The sequence below is a fragment of the Hemiscyllium ocellatum genome, chromosome 29 (assembly GCF_020745735.1).
Source record: "Hemiscyllium ocellatum isolate sHemOce1 chromosome 29, sHemOce1.pat.X.cur, whole genome shotgun sequence".
Taxonomy (NCBI): domain Eukaryota; kingdom Metazoa; phylum Chordata; class Chondrichthyes; order Orectolobiformes; family Hemiscylliidae; genus Hemiscyllium; species Hemiscyllium ocellatum.
The window spans coordinates 55,811,795-55,835,365 of record NC_083429.1 but is presented as its reverse complement, the minus strand read 5'-3'; the positions used below and the strand labels follow the sequence as shown (position 1 = coordinate 55,835,365).

At 45.4% G+C, this 23,571-nt stretch overlaps 1 protein-coding gene across 3 annotated transcripts in view; it reads left to right on the top strand.

Annotated features, from left to right (window-relative positions):
- hmbsb (hydroxymethylbilane synthase, b) overlaps window positions 1–8,024 on the top strand; it is a 31,379-nt gene extending 23,355 nt beyond the window's left edge. For all 3 annotated transcript variants that reach the window (XM_060847047.1, XM_060847048.1, XM_060847046.1), the window contains 3 exons: window positions 486–539; window positions 746–832; window positions 4,510–8,024. In XM_060847047.1, the coding sequence (XP_060703030.1) occupies window positions 486–539; window positions 746–832; window positions 4,510–4,683 (315 nt within the window). In that variant the 3' untranslated portion in view covers window positions 4,684–8,024. The remainder of the gene's footprint in view (window positions 1–485; window positions 540–745; window positions 833–4,509) is intronic.
- Window positions 8,025–23,571: the final 15,547 nt, after the last annotated feature.

Sequence of the window (23,571 nt, the reverse complement as noted above, 5' to 3'; positions counted from 1 at the left end):
CAACATGATGTTCCAATAGGCTAAAGGATCAAAGGGTATGGGGAGAAAGTGGGAACAGGTTACTGAGTTGGATGATCAGATGTGATCATTTTGAACAGTGGAGCAGGTTGGAAGGACCAAATGGTCTCTCCTGTTCCTGTTTTTTTGTACCACCTTGCATTATCTGCTGGGGAGGTGCTGGGTGCTGCATTCCAGTTGAATCCAATTGTATTGACACTAGGTGTCTGTTCAGACAGTGGTTGGAATCGCTGCAGAGCAGTGCAGAGTCAGGGCGATATTGCTATTGTTCCAGCTGCCAGTGCTGGGATACAGTCACCTGACATGAGTGAGTGATCCAGACTGGGGTTGAGGCCACAAACCTTTATTTGATGTAGTTCAGCATTTTGTATTCTTTCTCACTCTCCTAGAGTGATGGGTGAAATTTTTATTGTGTGGTTGAGGTACTTGGAAAGAAGCTAATTGGTTGTGTTTCCTGTTTTGAGTAGGAGGGAGGCTGCAGTGTTCCTGTTGCTGTTCACAGTGCCGTTAATGAAAACCAGGTAATACTACTTTTGATGAGAGTAAAGTACTTACTGAAGGTGTTGGAGATCCACGATACTAACAGGAAATGCTGCTGCAGAATTGCATTGGATTTAAACATTAACTCTGATTCTCTCTCCACAGGCCCTGCTTTTGATGTTGAGACTGACATCTGTTTGCAAATTTTTCTTCAAGGCTACATTTTAATTCTGTCTTTCAATTGCAGCTCTACCTCACAGGGGCTGTGTACAGTCTTGATGGATCTGACAGTTTGAAAGAGACTATGCAAACAAGTATATCACCTCAAACCCAGGTACAACTACAATTCGGGTTTTTAGTTCAGGGTAGTGCTGCGATGTTGGGGTCCCATCTGTCCTCTCAATGGATTTTTAAAAACCCACAAACATTTTTTTTTAAAGGAAATAAAGGATTATTCCCAGTGCCCTGAGGCCAATATTTATCAGTAAATGATGTGAACATAGGAGGCATAGTTTAGTAAGTTTGCAGATGATACCAAAATTGGAGGTGTAGTTGATGGTGAAGGAGGTTACCTCAGATTACAACAGGATCTTGATCAGATGAGCCAATGGGCTGAGGAGTGGCAGACGCGGTTTAATTTAGATAAATGTGAGGTGCTGCATTTTGGAAAAGGAAATCAGAGCAGGGCTTACACACTTAATGGTAAGATCCTGGGGAGTGATGCTGAACAAAGAGAGCTTGGAGTGCAGGATAGAACATTACAGCACAGTACAAACCCTTCAGCCCTTGATCTTGTGCTGACTTGTGGAACCAATCCGAAGCCCATCTAACCCACACTGTACCATTTTCATCCATATGTTTATCCAATGACAGGCAGTGCGTTCCACTCCCCTACTTCTCTGAGTAAAGAAACTACCTCTGACATCTGTCCTGTGTCTATCACCCCTCAATTTAAAGCTATGTCCCCTTGTGCTAGCCATCACCATCCGAGGAAAACGGCTCTCACTGTCCACACCATCTAACCCTCTGATTATCTTGTATGTCTCAAATAAGTCACCTCTCAACCTTCTTCTCTCTAACGAAAACAGCCTCAAGTCCCTCAGCCTTTCCTTGTAAGACCTTCCCTCCATACCAGGTAACATCCTGGGAAATCTCCTCTGTACCCTTTCCAATGCTTACACCTCCTTCCTATAATGCAGTGACCAGAACTGTACACAATACTCCAAGTATGGCTGCACCAGAGCTTTGTACAGCAGCAGTATGATCTCATGGTTCTGAAATTCAGTCCCTTTACCAATAAAAGTTAACACACCTTTTGCCTTCTTAACAACCCTATCAAACTGGGTGGCAACTTTCAGGAATCTAAGTACATGTACACCGAGATCTCTCTGTTCATCTACGGTGCCAAGAATCTTACCATTAGCCCAGTACTCTGCATTCCTGTTCCTTCCAAAGTGAATCCCCTCACACTTTTTGCATTAAACTCCTCTTTCCGCCTCTCAGCCCAGCTCTGCAGCTTATCTCTGTCCCTTTGTAACCCGCAACATCCTTCAGCACTGTCCACAACTCCACCAACCTTAGTGTCATCCGCAAATTTACTAACCCATCCGTCTACGCCCTCATCGAGTCATACATAAAAATGACAAATAGCCATGGCCCCAAACAGATCCTTGCAGTACACCACTGGTCACTGAGCTCCAGGATGAATATTTCCCATCAACTACCATCCTGTCGTCTTTCAGCTAGCCAATTCCTGATCCAAACCGCTAAATCACTCTCAATCCCACACTTCCGTACTTTGTGCAATAGCCTACCGTGGGGGATCTTATCAAATGCCTTACTGAAATCCATATACTACATCAACTGTTTTACCCTCCTAAACCTGTTCGATCACCATCTCAAAGAACTCAATAAGGTTTCTGAGGTCCGATCTACTCTACACAAAACTGTGTTGACTATCCCTAATAAACTTACTCCTCGCTAGATGTTTGTAAATCCTATCCCTTATAATCTTTCCAACACTTTACCCACAACCAAAGTAAGGCTCAGTGGTTTATAATTTCCAGGGTTGTCTCAACTCCCCTTCTTGAACAAGGGAACAACATTTGCTATCCTCCAGTCTTCTGGCACTATTCCTGTAGACAATGACGACATAGAGATCAAAGCCAAAGGCTCTGCAGTCTCCTCCCCAGCTTTCCATAGGATAAATTCCATCTGGCCCAGGGGACTGATTGGATAACTCTTTCAAAGAGTCAAAGTCACAATGGGCGAAGTGGCTTTCTGTGCTCAGTGATTTTGCCACTCCAATGCTTAATGAGCAATATTACCAGTGGTTCCAAAACTTCAAATTTAAAAATTTTACCCTTGCATTCAAATCCCTCCAAGTGCTTGCTTTTCCTTATCTCTATATCCTTGACCAGTCCCACAACAAAGGAAAAAAAAGTTCAAAAAGTTTAATTAATTAAAGGCGTTCCTGAAACTTAGTACTGAACTTCTAAAAATTCAACGCCTCCTTCCTAACACACCTGCTTCCATTTGCTGACAGCTCTGTTGAACGTTCTGGAACATCTCACTCAGTTCATGGATCTTAATGTCCAGGATCTTCAGATCAGCTTCACCAACAGCTGCAAACTGACTCTGATCAGCAAAGTAGCGTTCATTGTTCCTTGAAAGTAGAGTCGTATGTGGATAGGATAGTGTAGAAGGCACTTGGTATGCTTTCCTTTATTGCTCGGCATAGAGTACAGGAGTTGGGAGTCATGTTGCAGCTGTGCAGGGCATTGGTTAGGCTGCTTTTGGAATATCATGTTCAGTTCTGGCCTCCTTCCTATCGGAAGGATGTTATGAAACTTGAAAGGGTTCAGAAAACGATTTACACGGATGTTGCCGGAGTTGGAGGATTTGAGCTATAGGGAAAGGCTGTGAGTAGGCTGGGGCTGTTTTCCCTGGAGCGTCGGAGGCTGAGGGCTGACCTTATAGAGGTTTATAAAGTCATGATGGGCATGAATAGGGTAAAGAGGTAAGGTCTTTTCCCTGGGTTGGGGGAGTTTAGAGCTAGAGGGCATAGGTTTAGGGTGAGGGGGGAAAGATATAAAAGGCAACTTTTTCACACAGAGGGTGGTACGTGTATGGAATGAGCTGCCAGAGGAAGTGGTGGAGGCTGGTACAATTGCAACATTTAAAAGGCATCTGGATGGGTATATGAATAGGAAGGGTTTGGAGGAATATGGGCCAAGCGCTGGCAAATGGGGCTGGATTAGGTTAGAATATCTGCTCAGCATGGACGAGTTGGACTGAAGGGTCTGTTTCTGTGCTGTACATCTCTACGATTCTAATCATTTATTACATTTCTTTGCTTTTCGTACGTAAAACTCAGTGTTTCCCTACAAGCCAACCGCAACTTCTCTTCAAAAGTACTTGGTACTTAACTGACTGTGATGCTCCATTGGGGTGGGATGGATGCCATAGCGATGCAGATATTCCTTTGGCATCCAGGAATGTTCCATGGTTTCCAAGTGCTTGCTAGTTCAAAATGAATTTTCAGAAAGAGATCATCTAGTGTCTCAGTGTGACCCTGCATTTATGTAGCACCTCATCACTTTGTCAGAATGTCTTGAAGCATTTTCAAATAACAATGAAGTGCAGTCAGTGTCATCAGTAAAATGGCTACATTTGTACACTGTATAATCCTGCATGAAGTCGAGGTGGGTAATTTAGATTAACAGAGGAATATTGATCTGGCAGTTACTGGAATCTCAGTTGAAGATTTCATTCAGCAATGTAGGATGGGTATGAGGCTTGAATCCACGACTTCTGCACTCGATGGAGGCAATGAGTTGCTAACGAACTGCCATGGCATTTAAACTGGGTTTGTCCATTTGACATAACGGTTATGTCCTGCGGGCTATCATCCCCTTGATCAGTTTCTTTCAAGTGTAATTTGTTTTAGCAAGAAATTCCAAACCTTAAAAGTATTCAGAATAAAATGGCCAACATCTGTCTTTCCCTCAGGATGAAGATCGCGGTGATGACGATGTTCAGCACGCTGGGGTCACAGCAAAGAAAATACCTCAGCACTCGCAGATAGCAGCTGAGAAATTAGGAATACATTTGGCTAACCTACTGCTGAGCAAAGGTGCCAAGGAAATCCTGACTGTCGCTAGGCAGCTGAATGATGCGAGATAATACTCTAGTTTTATGCTGAATGTCGTTATTTAGGTGTTTATAATATTATAAATACACAGTAACCAAAGGTAATGAGCAATACCCCTATTGAGTGGCTTATACATCCCATTTACATTCCCCATTCTATTCTCCCCTGACTTGCTTCTAACTTTTGCTTTGAAGAATGTGTTATTTACCGACTAACCTTTATCAAACATTTGGAGACTGCCGCAGGGTTTCTGTAAAGCTGATTTAATCTCCATAGCTCCGTGCTCTCTCTGTGCCACGTGCTTAGAGTCTTGAGCACTGTAGCAGCTGGAATCAAAACCTCATTTGAAAAGTGCAATTCAAAGTTGCTTAATTTGAATGATCTGTTAATTCAAATTGAAATCATGCTTCTTTTTTTAAAAAAGAAACACCCTCGAATGCTGTTGTATTTAGTTTATTGTACTGAATCAGTTGATACCTTTCTTGAGCCAGAGCCAGCCTTGAATGAACAAGGCTAGGAAGTGACATTAGAAGCAACCTCCTTGCTGCACTATGACAGCATGGCTTGCTTTGGAACTAGTCTGTTTTCCTCTCCATTCTAACTCCCAACAGATGATGGAATTCCAATGAGACTAATATTATTGCAGCCTTCCCCATTCATACACAAACACCCCCACCCCCACGAAGAAGGAGGGGCTGTTTACTGAATTGCACTAGCCTGATATCAATTGCTGATACTCAAGGCTGTTAGGTTGTACTGATTGCTGGTGTTTTTGGACTTTCATGGCAACAGAGCGTTTACTTGGAAACATTGCACAAGAAAATCTTCAATTTTTTTCTCCCCTTCTGTACACCCTCTAAAGTTTGCTGTTTGGGAAGTGCAAATTGTGGTTCTTTCACAAGGTGGTGTGCAGTTGAGTAATTTGAGTGACTCTGAGGCAGCTGTTAGAGAATGTTTGAGAGACAAAGCAGCCCCAGAGAGGCAGTAAATGTCTGTCTCTATTCGCATCGAGCACAAGGGACATGTCTGAGAAATTCTCCATAAAATTATATTTGTTAGATTTTTTTAAAGGTAAATGGTTTTATTTCTGCCAGTAAGCTTGGTTATTGTTTTAATCCTCTAAAAGTACATATAGAATATAGAATGTTCCAGTGCAGTTCAGGCCCTTCGGTCCTCAATGTTGCACTGACCTGTGGAACCAATCTGAAGCCCATCTAACCTACACTATTCCATTCTCGTCCATATGTCTATCCAATGACCATTTAAATACCCTTACAGTTGGTGAGTCTACTACTGTTGCAGGCAGGGTGTTCCACACCCATACAACCCTCTGAGTAAAGAAACTACCTCTGACATCTGTCCCATATCTATCACCACCACCCCCCCAAGTTTAAAGCTATGTCCCCTCATGCTAGCCATCACCATCAAAGTTAAAAGGCTCTCACTGTCTGACCTATCTAACCCTCTGATTATCTTACATGGCTCAATTAAGTTGCTTCTCAACCTTTTACTCTCTAACAAAAACAGCATCAAGTCCCTTTTCAGCAAAACCTATTTCTGAAGATGATTCGCACAGTGGAACATACCAGTTATTCGGCAATGAGTGCCATCACAGCTGAGCTCGATGTTTGGTCTTGTTGGTGTTTGTGTTCTTGGAGCTCCCAGCTGAGGTGACTGATCGCGATCATCCGCCTCTGCCCACACCTTCCAAAGGGGAGAGGCCGAGAGACCAGTTAGACAGCCAGAATGTGGCCTTGGCAAACATATAGAGTAGGAGAGATACAACAAACTCCTTCCTCAATATCAAACCCCAAGGTGTGGTCATCACCTGACACTTTGGGACATTTTGAATTCTGAGTGGGTAGCACTCACTGTCATCACCAGAAGGCAGTGAGTTTAAGTCTCACTCCAGACCATTGAGCTCAAAATGTGACGTAGTGCCTGTGCAGTCCTGACAGGATGCTATACTGTTGGTGATGCCACCTCTCAGGTGAAACATTCAAGTGAGAGGTCTCCTTTGGTAGACTGAGAAGTTGGGTATGTTTTTAAAAACTAGATCAGCAGAAATCTCAATTTATCGATTTGGGTGTGAGCTACATCTGACTGCGCACACAGTCAAGTTCTGATAATGGTACGGCGTGGGACTGATTGAGTGCAATTGCAGAATGTGATCCTCAAATCTCATTTTTTTGAAAGTCTGGGTTTTTGATGAAATGTAATTAGACTTGATGCTGATCAGGTTGGAATATCCTCAATCATCCAGTTTTTTTCCAAGCCAAATGATAGAATAATGTCTCTTCTAAAGCAGTAAATGATTCAAAGTACAGGGGGAGTTCATTCACTGTAGATGTATAGCAACCATCTGCTCATGATGAATCTGCAGTGTTTACCTGAGGGATGCTGTAATTCACGATCACCTTCAACTATGGTGATTTTCTTTTTAAATCAACTTTTTTTAAAAAAAGTCTCCGAGATGCCTGTGAGCCACATTAGCCATTGTGCTGCTCAGACAGACAGTGGGAACGTTCTAGCTCCATCTGTGTCCACCTGTGACAAAGCATTCATTAAATTTTGTTCCCACTTCTCCTTGCCATCACCAGTCCTACATATCTTAATCGTCATGCAATGTGGGTAAGAGTGATGGAGCCACAATTATTTTGCTTGCTAAAAACGGTCAGGTCAAATGAAGGATTCTTGGAGGCCTCCCGAGCAGGGTCTGGGTGATTAGCCTCCCTTTTCATCCTGCCCAATGCTGTGGATTCCCCCGTGCTGTGTTTATTATCCCTGGTATTCACTCTGCTTCAGTAAGTATCCTGTGGGATGGATGTTGAGCTGCAGGATTGAAGGTGAAATGATGCGGCACAAAGACAGAGCCAGGTACCACAGCTGTAAACAAAGATAAAGTTCTGCATAAAGCCAGCAGCAGGACTGATAATTAAACAAATGTTACTGCTCCTCTTATTTAATTATTAATTAATTCCATTAATTATCTGCACTGTCATTGGCCAGGGACCATTGTGTGGAAATCCTAAATAAAACGGAGCCCCAATTTTAAAGAAGATAACACAAAGTGCCCTTTGAACTGAGTCAGAAATACTGACACTGATCCTCCAGTCTCAGGCTCCGAGTCCCTCATCAGCTCCTGGATCGAGAGCAGGGTAATGTAATCAAACTCATTTATTTAAGAGGAGGACCTTGTGAAAGGAAGAATGAAATCTCTGGTCCAGGGCAGTCTTTGTATAATCACGTTTTGGATGATGAGGGTTTTTACTGCTGTCTTGGATGCGACAGTCTGGTATAGCTTGGAGTGGAGTGTCTGTGATTAGCATTTTGTCTCTTGCAATAATGTCCGAATAAACAAAGTAACAAAGTGTTTTTTGTTAGAAATTCTGTTTCCTTTTTTTATCTTTTTTAATGGCTAGTGCTTTCAATGGGGAGCGGTAAACTGAGAATGAAGCCGTAGAAACATAGTTCAATAACTCCGTGACCCATCCCTACCTGCCAAATCCTCCAAATCTATAACCCTCTAAGGTCTCTGCACTTAGTCATAGAGGTTCACAACATTGAAACATACCCTTAGGTCTAACTTGTCCATGCCAACCAGATATCCTACACCAATCTAGTCCCATTTGCCAGCACTTGGCCCATATCCCTCTAAACTCTTCCTATTCATGTCCCCACCCAGATGCCTTTTAAATACTGTAAAAGTACCAGCCACCACCACTCCCTTTGGCAGCTCACTCCATACAACATCCTCTGTGTGCAAAAGCTGCTTCTCAGGACACCTTTATATCTTTCCCCTCTCACCCTAAACCTATAAGACCATAAGACATAGGAGTGGAAGTAAGGCCATTCGGCCCATCGAGTCCTCTCTGCCATTCAATCATGGCTGATGGGCATTTCAACTCCACTGACCAGCATTCTCCCCGTAGCCCTTAATTCCTTGTGACATCAAGAATTTATCAATCTCTGCCTTGAAGACATTTAGCGTCCCGGCCTCCACTGCACTCTGCGGCAATGAATTCCACAGGCCCACCACTCTCTGACTGAAGAAATGTCTCCGCATTTCTGTTCTGAATTTACCCCCTCTAATTCTAAAGCTGTGTCCACGGGTCCTAGTCTCCTCGCCTAACAGAAACAATTTCCTACTGTCCACCCTTTCCAAGCCATGTATTATCTTGTAAGTTTCTATTAGATCTCCCCTTAACCTTCTAAACTCAAATGAATACAATTCCAGGATCCTCAGCCATTCCTCGTATGTTAGACCTACCATTCCAGGGATCATCCGTGTGAATCTCCGCTGGACATGCTCCAGTGCCAGTAAGTCCTTCCTGAGGTGTGGGGACCAAAACTGGACACAGTACTCTAAATGGGGCCTAACCAGAGCTTTATAAAGTCTCAGTAGCACAACCTGCATGTTTACCTTTAGAGAATCCTCGACTAGCACTCCCAGATCCCTTTGTACTTTGGCTTTATGAATTTTCTCACCGTTTAGAAAGTAGTCTATGCTTTTATTCTTTTTTTCCAAAGTGCAAGACCTCGCATTTGCTCACATTGAACTCCATCAGCCATTTCCTGGACCACTCTCCCAAACTGTCTAGATCCTTCTGCAGCCTCCCCACTTCCTCAGTACTACCTGCCTGTCCACCTAACTTCGTATCATTGGCAAACTTCACTAGAATGCCCCCAGTCCCTTCATCCAGATCATTAATATATAATGTGAACAGCTGCGGCCCCAACACTGAACCCTGTGGGACACCGCTTGTCACCGGCTGCCATTCCGAAAAAGAACCTTTTATCCCAACTCTCTGCCTTCTGTCAGACAGCCAATCCTCAATCCATACCAGTAGCTCACCTCGAACACCATGGGCCCTCACCTTGCTCAGCAGCCTCCCATGTGGCACCTTATCAAAGGCCTTTTGGAAGTCTAGATAGATCACATCCACTGGGTTTCCCTGGTCTAACCTACTTGTCACCTCTTCAAAGAATTCCAACAGGTTTGTCAGGCATGACCTCCCCTTACTAAAGCCATGTTGACTTGTTCTAATCTGACCCTGCTCTTCCAAGAATTTAGAAACCTCATCCTTAATGATGGATTCTAGAATTTTACCAACAACCGAGGTTAGGCTAATTGGCCTATAATTTCCATCTTTTGTCTTGATCCTTTCTTGAACAAGGGGGTTACAACAGCGATCTTCCAATCATCCGGGACTTTCCCTGACTCCAGCGACTTTTGAAAGATCTCAACCAACGCCTCCGCTATTTCCTCAGCCACCTCCCTCAGAACTCTAGGATGTAGCCCATCGGGGCCAGGAGATTTATCAATTTTAAGACCTTTTAGCTTTTCTAGCACTTTCTCTTTTGTAATGGCAACCATACTCAACTCAGCCCCCTGACTCCCTTTAGTCGTTGGGATATTACTCATGTCTTCTACTGTGGAGACTGATGCAAAGTACTTGTTAAGTTCTCCTGCTATTTCCTTATCTCCCATCACTAGGCTTCCAGCATCAGTTTGAAGTGGTCCAATGTCTACTATGCCCTCTAGTTCTGTACTCCCTCACCCCAGGGAAAAGACTTTGTCTATTTATCCTATCCATGCTCCTTATGGTTTCATAAACCCTTTTTAGGTCACCCTTTAGCCTCGGGTACTCCAGGGAAAATAGCCCCAACATATTCAGCCTCTTCCCTCCAGCTCAAACCTTTAAATCCCTGCCCATGTACTTTGTTATGAAGGTGTAGGTGTGTACTGTATCTTCGAGAGACTGGAAGCTGGCACGGACTTAGGCACAGAGTGTACTGAGAGAAGTTAAAATGTAACATTTGACTGTGAAACCAATAGTGCAGCTGAGTTGCCATGATTAAAAAAAATCAAATTCAGCCAATCCACTTACATTATGCCCCAAGATACCAAAGTCCAATCAAATTTGAATTTAGTATATTGACAACATCAAAACCAATCAAATGATCTGATGTTTTGAGATATATAACAGGATATTTTGAACATTTCTGAAGAGACCTGTGAAGGACACCAACAAATATGGACTGCTAGCTGAAGAGGTGTCTGCAAAGTTCCTGTCTATAAGAAACCGACTTTGAGGAAAATCTATAAGGGCGAATGGACAAAGCTGACTGGTTTTGAAATGTGATTTTTTTTTTTGTAAATCTTAATTGGGGATTTTTAAAATCAGACCAGTAGTGTAGAGTGGGAGGTAAAAGAACGTTAAAAGAGAAAGGGGTTGTAAATGGTTGTCTAATGTTCTCTGTTGGACTTAAAGGGAAAAAAAAGTTAATTTTTACTTTAAATAGTGACCTCTGGGATAGTTCTTTGCCTCTGGAAATTTAAACTGATTACAGCATGAGATGAGCTTTCTCTCTGGTTGGTTTAAATCAGCAGAGGGGTCTACCCTGTGACGTAACTCATTGTAAATCTTTTCTGAACCCACTCAAGTTTCACAACATCTTTCCTATAGGAGGGAGACCAGAATTGCACATAGTACATTGGTGAGATGACTTTTGGAATACTGTGCAGCTGCAACATGACCTCCCAACTCCTGTACTCAATACTCTGACCAATAAAGGAAAGCATACCAAACGCCTCCTTCACTATCCTATCTACCTGTGACTCCACTTTCAACGAACTGTGAATCTGCACACCAAGGTCTCTTTATTCAGGATTTTAACATTAAGTGTATAAGCCCTTCCCTGATTTGCCTTTCCAAAATTGCCTTCTCCAATTCTAGCCACTTGTGTGTCCCTTATTTTGATCACTCATCATCAGACTAGGCCCCAAACTCTGGAGTTGCTACCTGTCTGATCAAGCATCGTTCAGCTGTCCTGAAACACCTCCTTCAGCTTGGTGGTGGGCTTTTCCCATGAAGCACTTGGAGAGGATCATGCAACTGGATAAACTTGTTCCGAATTGTTCTGAACAAGTGCCTCAGTTATGGGTGACATAATTGAGGGCCTGTTTTACTGCTGTTCGTACTGTGCCTGGGAGATTGCAGCATCACAAAGTCCTTGTTTTTCCAGCTTCTCTCCATGCTGCCCTGTAACCACTTCCTGACATCTTACCAGTCCTTGCTCCTCACAGGGTTTACCGCTGGATAAGTGTAGCAGACAGAACAATACCATCCCCATCCGGTCTCCACAAAACATTACAATATTAATCAACCCTCACTAACCATCTCCTTGACCTGATTAGATTCCCCAGTTAGTAAGTACCTGTTAAATACCTTTTAACTGGGCCATGATCCCTTTATGAAATGATGTGGAGGAGCCGGTGTTGGACTGGGGTGGACAAAGTTAAAAATCACACAACACCAGGTTATAGTCCAACAGGTTTATTTGGAAGCACTAGCTTTCAGAGCGTTGTTCCTTCATCAGGGAGCTGTGAAGCAGGATCATAAAACACAGAATTTATAGCAAAAGATTACAGTGTCATGCAACTGAAATGACATTTGAACCAACCTAGATTGCTAATAAGTCTTTCATCTTTTAGAATGGGTTGCAGGTTTCGTTTCATTAATATGTAAATCCAGAACTACTTTTAAGTCACATCCTCACGATGACTTGAGATTTTATTTAAAAAGAGGTGACACCTCAGCTCAGACAATGAATTGAAAATGTAAGGTTAGAGTCTGTCTGTATCCTAATCCTGAGTCAGACTGGTTCTGTTTCCAAAGTAGGAATTTATAAAATGTCACATGGATTGCCTACAGATTGTGAGCTTTTTGAGCAAAATAGAATGTATCTACAAATATAATTACGCAAATTCACTCCATAGACTCGTATGTGTGTGTGCGTGTGTGTGCATGAGAGAGTGAGTGTGTGTTCGTGTGCGCGCATGCTTGGTAAACTGTGTGTGTCAGTGTGATGGAGTGTAATTCTGTGAAAGGGTGTGTGCGTGTATGAGAGGGTCTGCATGAGTGTATGTGTGTGAGACAGAGTGTAGTGCAGTGGGGTCACCTGTAGTGTGACATGAACCCAAGGTCCTGGTTGAGGCCATCCCCATGAGTACTGAACTTGGCGAACTTGGCGAACAGCCTCTGCTGGGCCACTTTGTGTTGTTGCCTGTCCCACAGTCCATCATGGAACATGGACACCTGAAGATCCGAGGCCAAATATCCCTGGCAGCTGAAGTGTTCCCCGACTGGGAGGGACCAGTTCTGCCTGTTGATTTTGGCACGGTGTCCATTCATCTGTCATTGTAGCATCTGCTCGGTCTCGCCAATGTACCATGTCTCGGGAAATCCTTGCCTGCAGCGTATTAGATCGACAACGTTGGTTGAGTCTCATGCGTAACTGTCGCATACACAGTGGGTGGTGTCCCCACATGTAATGGTGGTATCCATGTCAACACTCTGACCTGTCTTGCATTGGTGCCATGACAGGGTTGTACAGAGTCTAGATTAGAGTGGTGCTGGAAAAGCACAGCAGGTAGGCAGCATCTGGGGACCAGGAAAATTGAGGGTTTGGGCAAAAGCCCTTCATCAGGAATGAAGGCAGGGAGTCTCTAGGGTGGAGAGATAAGTGGGAGGGGGTGGGACTGGGGAGAAGGTAGCAAAGCGTACAATAGGTGGATGGGGGTGGGGATGGAGGTGATAGGTCAGAGAGGAGGGTGGACCGGATAGGTGGGAAGGGAGGTAGGACAGGTCATGGGGACAGTGCTGAGCTGGAAGGTTGGAACTGGGGTAAGGCAGGATGAGGGGAAATGAGGAAACTGGTGAAGTCCACATTGATGCCTGGTGCCTGTCATGTTCCTCCTGTGTATGCATAGGGCTTGTCCGTAGGGGATGGCTGTTTTAATATGTTTAAGGCGGAAGCTGGAGAAGTGTAGCATCGTGAGGTTATCCGTGGGTTTGTGGGAGATTGAGGTGCTGAAGTGCTCATCATTTGATGGAGATGCATGTGTCCAAGAATGAGATAGATACTAAAGAGTAGTCCATGGTGATTTTGATGGTGGGATGAAACTTGTTGATATCACTGTGTAGTTTTATCAGTGACTCCTCGCCATGGGTCCTGAGGAAGAAAATGTTGTCAATGTGTCTGGTGTATAATGTTGGTTGGAGATCCTGCATAGAGAAGAAGCCTTATTCAAACCTGTGTATGAAAATGTTGGCATATTGGGGTGCAAACTTGGTCTCCATGACTTTTCTGTGTGTCTGGATGAAGTACTGGTTGTCAAAGGTGAAAATGTTGTCAAGGATAAAGTGGATGAGTTGTGGGACGGTACTCGGAGATCGGCAGTTGATGGTGTTGATAACTGAGGCTGTTGCCGTGATGCTGTCAGTGTGGGGGATGCTGGTGTAGAGTGCTGAAACATCCATTGTAACGAGGAATGTTCCTGGTTCGGCTGGTCCGTGGGTGCTGAGTTTCTGTAAGAAATCCATAGTGTCATGACAGAAGCTGGGGGTCCCCTGTACAGTGGGTTTCAAGATGCCATCAACATAGCCAGCGAGGTTCTCAGACAGGGTCTCATTGAAAAATCTGATTGAAGATTTGTAGCTCGGGTGTCCGTTGTTGTGGTTCTGCTCGCCGAGCTGGAAGTTTTTGCTGCAAACGTTTCGTTTGCACGAAGCACTTCACACGAGGCTCCAACAGCACTGATGATGTTCCCTAGCCAGGGAACGAAACGTTTGCAGCAAAAACTGCCAGCTCGGCGAGCAGAACCACAACAAGGGTCTCATTGCCTGATGTGATGGGATAGAACTTTGAAAAGTACAGTACAGAACAGGCCCTTTGGCCCACGATGTTGTGCCGAGGATTAATCCTAATGTAAAATAAAATAATCTAACCTACACGCCTCTCAACTCACTGCTCTCCACGTGCATGTCCAGCAGTCACTTAAATGTCCCTAATGACTCTGCTTCCACCACCACCACTGGCAACATATTCCATACATTCACAACTCTCTGCATAAAGAACCTTCCTCTGACGTCTCCTTTATACCTTTCTCCTAATATCTAAAATCTATGACCCCTTGTACCAGTCAATCCCATCCTGGGGAAAAGTCTCTGGCTATTGACTCGATCTATTCCACTCTATCTTGTATACCTCGATCAGGTCTCCTCTCTTCCTCCTTCTCTCCAGAGAGATAAGTCTGAGTTTAGTCAACCTTTCTTCATAAGGCAAGCCCTCCAGTCCAGGCAGCATCCTGGTAAACCTTCTTTGCATCCTCTCCAAAGCCTCTGTATCTTTCCTATAGTAGGGTGACCAGAACTGGATACTGTATTCCAACTGTGGTCTCACCAGGGACTTGTAGAGTTGCAACAAAACCTCGCGGCTCTTAAACTCGATCCTCCTGCTAATGAAAGCCAAAACACCAAATGCTTTCTGAACAACCCTGTCCATTTGGGTGGCAATTTTGAGGGATCTATGTACTTGCACACCCAGATCCCTCTGTTCCTCCACATTGCAAAGAATCCTGTCTTTACTCCAATATTCAGCATTCGAGTTCGACCTTCCAAAATGCATCACTTCACATTTATCCAGGTTGAACTCAATCTGCCATTTCTCAGCCCAGCTCTGCATCCTGTCTATATCGCCCTGCAGACTGCAATATCCCTCGATACTATTGACAACACCTCCAACCTTCATTCATCTGAAAATCTACTAACCCACCCCTCAACCTCCTCATCCAAGTCATTTATAAAAACTACAAAGAGCAGAGGCCCAAAAATCAGAGCCCTGCGGGACCCCTCTCAACACTGATTTCAGAATACTTTCCATCCACAACCACTCTCTGCCTTCTGTCAGCCAACCAATTCTGAATCCAGATAGACAAATCTCCCTGTATCCCATACTAACTATACCTCTTCTGCTCACATCCAAATAATTGATAAGTAGTGGACTGAGCACTGATCCTTGCGGCACTCCACTGATCACAGGCCTCCAGTCTGAAAAACAACCCTCCACCACCCTCTGTCTTCTACCTTTGAGCCAGTTCTGTATCCAAAAGGCTGGTTCTCCCTGTAATACATGTGATCTAACTTTGCTAACCAGTCTCCCATGAGGAACCTTGTCAAACACCTGACTGAAGTCCATATAGATCATGCCCACTGCTCTACCCTCATCAATCCTCTTTGTCACTTCATCAAAATTGTCATTCAAGTTAGTAAGGCACAATTTCCCACGCACAAAGCTATGCTGACTATCCCTAATTAGTCCTTGCTTTTCCAGATACATATAAACCTGTCCCTCAGGATCTCTCCAATAACTTCACTACCACTGATAACAAGCTCACTGGTCTATAGTTCCCTGGCTTGTCCTTACCATCTTTCTTAAGCAGTGGCACCACGTTAGCCAACCTCTAGTCTTCCGACACCTCACCTGTGACTATTAATGATCCAAATATCTCAGCAAGGGGCACAGCAATGACTTCCCTAGCTTCCCACAGGGATCTACCTGAACAGGTCCTGGGGATTATCCGTATTTATGCATTTTTAGACATCCAGCACCTCCTCCTCTGCAATATAGATCCTCTACAAGATATAAGATTTTATTTTTAATAATTCAAATAAATGTTGGTGCAAACCTGAAAACCGTTCAGTGTAATTTCTCAAATATGCTCGAATGAGAAACAAATCCTGTTTCTTGTGTGTTCCAATATTTAAAGTGTTAAAAATCCAGGTTGGGTTGGAAATGTTCATATTACTCTTTGAAATCTCCAACAATGAGGCTTAGAAAAGAGCAGGGCTGATTCTCCCCAATAGTAAGTGCTGCTGCGATTCCCTCCTAGCTAATTCCTTTCTGGGATCTTGCTATGCCTGCCAATGATCAAGCCCCCAGTTTTATGGACTGACTCTGCCACTTGGGGCAGTATCTGAGAAATGCAGATAGTGCAGTCTTGGGTGTTGGGGATGGGGGAAGCCAGGGCAGAAAACAGCAGCAACTGCCTGGAAATAAAACTGATTCCATTTGTGTTTTCGGAAAGGGGATGAACTCCACCTATTGGCTGAGATTAAAGATTCAGCTCATTACCCACTGAAACCAGGCATTAATAATCTACTGGAGTAGCACAAAGCAGCTCAGTACTTAGCTAACTTCATACATTTAACTGAGGACAGAAATGCATCTGTGTATAAAGTATGGAACAAAATATAATAGCCTTGTTTCCAACCCACTGTGTTAATCCAGCTTTGTCACACTGTCACTCAGTAACCCCCTTTCCCCCCCATGACCAGTGTTACTGACTATAGTCTCTCCTGAAGTTACGGTTACTCAGTTACACTCTGAGGGCATGTCATGTTGTGGTTGTATCTTGATTACAACAACTTTCTCAGCTATCACCACAAAGCAATGACTGCATAAAATCCAGACCCTGGAGAAAATAAACACAAGTAGTCCTTGCAGTTTATAGTTTTTGATTAAAACTGGAAGCCTTTGTAGGTGATTCCTGTCGAGTTTCCAAACCAGTGATCTGTCCTGGGGTCAAGTCAAGGAGAGCAGGTGCATGGAGCACTATCACCTTCAGGATTTAAATCCCCTCGGCTAGAAATATATCAGGTTCACTTGCTCATCACTGTCAGGCACTCTGACAGGGCTCAGGCTCAGTATGCACCAGATGGTCTGTATTGAACTGTTCAAGAAGGCAGCCCCATGAGTGTCCAGGGACAGGCAATAAATGTCAGTGACCCACACATCCCAAGAATAAAGTTAAGTGATTGGCTGTGTCCAGGATTGGAGCTAAACATGAATGTCTGGTCAAGGACCAAGTGTGATGGTTAGACAGGAGGACAAGCATGAAGGACTAAGTATTGAATTTCAGGGAAAAGTATAGAAGTGTTTGATGGAGACAGTGGAGAGGGTATTTTACTCTGTATTTAACACTAGGTCATCCCCATCCTGGGTGTGTTTGATGGGGACAGTGCACAATAAACTTTATGCTGTATAGGAGTTTCAATATCAATGATGGTATCAGAACCTGGAAAACAGAAGATGGTTCACATAATCAGCCTAGAAGATGAATTATTTCTTCACTTCCACAGTAAGAGGGAGTAGTTTTCAGCAAATGTGAACAGTTCTTGGTTCGAAAAGTCAACAAAAGGTGGTGATGCAGGAGTTGCCTATCCCTCCATTGGGAGGTGAGTTTGAAGGTTTCCCAGTGAAATGCTGACCCTGTTAGCACACCATTGGACAGACTGTTTCGGGAAGGTCACGCAGAGATTCAGTAGAAAAGTGATTAAGGACTCTAACTGATTACCTAACTGACTAATTATAATCAATCGCCTGGCAGAATTTCTCAAAACATAAAAGTCTGCATCAGGACATTGAAGAATTCACTGAACAGAAACATGTCAAAATGAAATATTTCCTCTCTCCTGACCAGTCTCAGATCTTGGGTCCAAGTCATTGCAATCCACTGGCATCAAAATTTCTCCCCAGCTTCCTCATTGATTCCCAGTTCAGGATTAGGAGGACTCTGGTGCAATAGAATGACACTAAATGGATGGCTCTTCCAATGGGCTGGTACAGGCATGATGGGTGAATGGCCTCATTCTTTGCTTTGCTATTTGTTAAATCTAAAAGCACTACTGACTTTATAATCGTCTCTGGAGCGAAACATTACCAACTCTACATGTCCCAGCCAGACTGTACTGTCGTTTGGGCTGAACCTACCCACCTCCACTTCTGATTAATTTCTAGCGTCTGGCAGTGACTGTGACTGACAGGCCATGAGCTAGAAAGGATGATCATTTTCATTGAAGAGGAGATAGAGGAAGCTCATCCCTTCTTCCTGCTCAATGCAGAGGTTCTCTACAGCAATGACTGAGATCAGAAATGCAGCAAGACCAAAGTGGAGGCTGGTGCAGGTTAACCTTAGATTCGATTCCCCACAGTACCTCTGCTGCTCACCCTCTAATTATCCGAACTGAGCACGGACAATACAAGCATTAACATACCACAGAACAACTATTCTCCAGTTCTCACTGCTGGCTTACTCACGACTCCCATTTCAGATGGGAAGAACCATGACTTGGACAAACATTTATTACCCAGTTGTCTGTAATCGGGGTGGTCGTGGTGAGTTGCCATCTCAAACCACTGCAGACCACCTGCTGTGGGCAAATCTGAAATACCTTAGGGAGGGAGTCCACACGTTTTGATCCAGTGATAGTGAAGGAGCTGCAATGTATATCCAAGTCGGGATGGTGAGTGGCTTGGAGGGGGGACCTTGTAGGGGATGGTGATAGTTACTACCCTTGACCTCTAGATAGGAATGGTTGTGGATATGGAAGGTTCTGTCTGAGGATCTTTGATGAATTTCTGCAGAGCATCTTGTAGAGGATACACACTGCTGTTACGGAGCAGTGAAAAGAGAATGTTTAAGTGAGGGGATCTACACTATTTTTCACTCATTTCTTGGAATTGAGAGTGGAGGTTAAGAATTGAACTTTTTATTATAACAGAGAACAAAGACAGAGTTTCTGTAAGGAAGCAGCCTGGAAAGTGAAGAACTGATCCAAAAACATGAGAGACCAGCCAGCACCAAGATTCAGGGGCATTTCTTCAAAGAGGAGAGGAAAATGATTTAAAAAAAACACAAGGCATTTTAAAAATAAAAGCATAGCGGTTTATTTGTGGAATGAATGTCCAGAGGAAGTGGTAGATGTTAAAAAGAGATTTAGATAAATACATGAATAGGAAAAGATTTGAGGGACAAGCGTCAAAGTCGGACCCACTCTTTACTACATCCTCAGGAGAACTCATACACTCAACAAACAGTATTTCAACTCCATCTCAAACATCAAAAACTGTAAGTAACAACAAACTTTTATCTACCCAGCTGCCACCCCCACGCTGAATGATGATGTCACTTCCGCCCCCATCATGGCCACTCCCACAACCACTTCCGCCCCTCAAAATTCCTCATGCACCACACTTGACATCACTTCCGCCCCTCACATCATCACTGATGTCACACACTCAGTGACTTCTGACACCCCTACTGCCGTGGTCACCACCATTTCTGCCCCCACCAGCGCCACTCATCTGCATTCTGCTGACGCGCCCCCCACAGACCCCACTGTCACTATCCCCACCCCCCAGAATCCTGAGGGGCACATTACCCCTGCTCATGACTCCACCCCCATTCCTCCCACCACCACACCCACTCCAGTTACTGGCTCCGACCCCACTCCCAGCTCCACACCCACACCAGATCCCAGCTCCCAGCCCTGCCGAGTTTTCACCATCCCTCCAGACCTCCCCCTCACTGAGGACGAACGATCAATCCTCAGCAAAGGACTCACCTTCATCCCCCTCCATCCACGCATCAATGAATTTAATACACGCCGTGACGTTGAACAATTCTTCCGTCGCTTCCGCCTCTGAGCTTAATTTCACAATCAGGATTCCCGCCCACCTTCCGAGGACCCCTTCGCCCACCTCCAACACACTGCATCCACCTGGACACCCCGCGCTGGCCTATTACCTGCCCTCGACCTCTTCATTTCCAATTGCCGCTGGGACATTAACCGCCTCAACCTGTCTATTCCCCTCCCCACTCCGACCTCTCACCCTCACAACGCGCAGCCCTCCAATCCCTCTGCTCCAATCCCAACCTCACCATCAAGCCAGCGGATAAAGGGGGCACAGTGGTAGTCTGGCGCACTGATCTCTACACCGCTGAAGCCAAACGCCAACTCGAGGACGCCTCTTCCTACTGCCCCCTCGACCATGTCCCCACCCCTCATCACCAAACCATCATCTCCCAGACCATACAGAACCTCATCACCTCAGGAGATCTCCCACCCACAGCTTCCAACCTCAGTCTGGGAACCCCGCACTGCCCGGTTCTATCTACTTCCCAAGACCCACAAGCCTGACCACCCTGGCTGATCCATTGTCACAGCATGCTCCTGCCCCACTGAACTCATCTCCACCTACCTCGACACTGTCCTATCCCCCCTCGTCCAGGAATTCCTCACATACGTTCGAGACACCACCCATGCCCTCCACCTCCTCCAAGACTTCCATTTCCCCGGCCCCCAATGCCTCATCTTCACCATGGATATCCAATCCCTCTACACCTCCATCCGCCATGACCAGGGCCTCCAAGCCCTCCGTTTTGTCCTCTCCAGACGTCCCCAACAGTACCCTTCCACCGACACTCTCATTTGTTTGGCTGAACTGGTCCTCACCCTTAACAATTTCTCCTTCGAATCCTCCCACTTCCTCCATACCAAAGGGGTAGCCATGGGCACACGTATGGGCCCCAGCTATGCCTGTCTCTTTGTTGGCTACGTAGAACAGTCCATCTTCCGTAATTACACCGGCACCACTCCCCACCTCTTCCTCCGCTACATTGATGACTGCATTGGCGCCACCTCGTGCTCCCGCGAGGAGGTTGAGCAATTCATCAACTTCACCAACACATTCCACCCTGACCTTAAATTTACCTGGACCATCTCTGACACCTCCCTCCCCTTCCTGGACCTCTCCATCTCCATTAATGACAACTGACTTGACACTGACATTTTTTACAAACCCACCGACTCCCACAGCTACCTGGATTACACCTCTTCCCACCCTATCTCCTGCAAAAATGCCATCCCCTATTCCCAATTCCTCCGCCTCCACCATATCTGCTCCCAGGAGGACCAGTTCCACCACAGAACACACCAGATGGCCTCCTTCTTTAGAGACAGCAATTTCCCTTCCCACGTGCTTAAAGATGCCCTCCAACGCACCTCGTCCACATCCTGCACCTCCGCCCTCAGACCCCACCCCTCCAACCGTAACAAGGACAGAACGCCCCTGGTGCTCCCCTTCCACCCTACCAACCTTCGCATAAACCAAATCATCCGCCGATATTTCCGTCACCTCCAAACAGACCCCACCACCAGGGATATATTTCCCTCCTTAACCCTTTCCGCCTTCCGCAAAGACCGTTCCCTCCGTGACTACCTGGTCAGGTCCACGTCCCTCTACAACCCACCCTCCCATCCTGGCACCTTCCCCTGCCACCGCAGGAACTGCAACACCTGTGCCCACACCTCCTTCCTCACCTCTATCCAAGGCCCTAAAGGAGCCTTCCACATCAATTAAAGTTTAACCTGCACATCCACTAATATCATTTATTGTATCCGTTGCTCCCGATGTGGTCTCCTCTACATTGGGGAGACTGGATGCCTCCTAGCAGAGCGTTTTAGGGAACATCTCCGGGACACCCGCACCAATCAACCACACCGCCCCGTGGCCCAACATTTCAACTCCCCCTCCGCTGTAGACATGGAGGTCCTGGGCCTCCTTCACCGCTGCTCCCTCACCACCAGACGCCTGGAGGAAGAACGCCTCATCTTCCGCCTCGGAACACTTCAACCCCAGGGCATCAATGTAGACTTCAACAGCTTCCTCATTTCCCCTTCCCCCACCCCACCCCAGTTCCAAACTTCCAGCTCAGCACTGTCCCCATGACTTGTCCTACCTGCCTATCTTCTTTTCCACCTATCCACTCCACCCTCCTCCCTGACCTATCACCTTCATCCCCTCCCACACTCACCTATTGTACTCTATGCTACTTTCTCCCCACCCCCACCCTCCTCTAGCTTATCTCTCCACGCTTCAGGCTCTCTGCCTTTATTCCTGATGAAGGGCTTTTGCCTGAAACGTCGATTTTACTGCTCCTCGGATGCTGCCTGAACTGCTGTGCTCTTCCAGCACCACTGATCCAGAAGTTAGTGAGACGAGGTTGGTTAGGGGTGATGGTCAGCATGGACTTGTTGGACCGAAGGCTCTGTTTCCGTGCAGGCTCTAGCAACTAGTTGGATGTTGAATTGGTCAATCAAGAGAGGACTAGTGCCAACCGGCCAATCACAATCTGAGCTTTAGAAAGGACTGTGGCTTTTTGAAAGCTGCTTTCTTTTTAAACTTTGTCTATCCAGTTTTCAAATTGTTGAACGGTTTGAGAAAAATTTGGTAGGGAATAAGTAAATATTCCTAGAAGTCTGAAATTAAGTGCATTAACCAGTGACTTTGGAATTCAGGCAAGACATACAACTCTTCTGTTTACAGATGCTGCCAGACCTGCTGAGATTTTCCAGCATCCACAATAATTTCTTTTATTTAGACACCGTTCTACTCATCTGTAAACACTCGTTTCCCATTGATTTCTAAAGGCCTGGTATCCATCACTGAAACTGTTTATTGAACTGGCAAATTACAATTTGTATTTTTAGATTAGATTAGATTAGACTTACAGTGTGGAAACAGGCCCTACGGCCCAACAAGTCCACACCGACCCGCCGAAGCGCAACCCACCCATACCCCTACATTTACCCCTTACCTAACACTATGGGCAATTTAGCTTGGCCAATTCACCTGACCTGCACATCTTTGTGACTGTGGGAGGAAACTGGAGCACCCGGAGGAAACCCACACAGACACGGGGAGAACGTGCAAACTCCACACAGTCAGTCGCCTGAGTCGGGAATTGAACCCGGGTCTACAGGCGCTGTGAGGCAGCAGTGCTAACCACTGTGCCACCGTGCCGCCCCATTTTATTTATCCCTAAACTGATGAGATGGAGTTTAAGATCATAGATAATTAAAATCTTGCGTCCAAGATGTTATTCATGTCATCTGATTAGGAAGACTTGGGCATTCCAGGCTTTTCATTGTGCAGTGTTGGTGAGGGGGTGTGGGGGGGGCTGATTTGGTTTGCTGTCAGTGTTGGAATACCAGTTACACAGCTGTCAGTAACCCCTTCGTGACCAGGACCCCCATTACTGTTGTGGTTCTGTTCGCCGAGCTGGAAGTTTTTGTTGCAAACGTTTCATCCCCTGGCTAGGCGACATCATCAGTGCTCTGGAGCCTCCTGATGATGTCGCCTAGCCAGGGGACGAAACGTTTGCAACAAAAACTTCCAGCTCGGCGAACAGAACCACAACAACGAGCACCCGAGCTACAAATCTTCACACA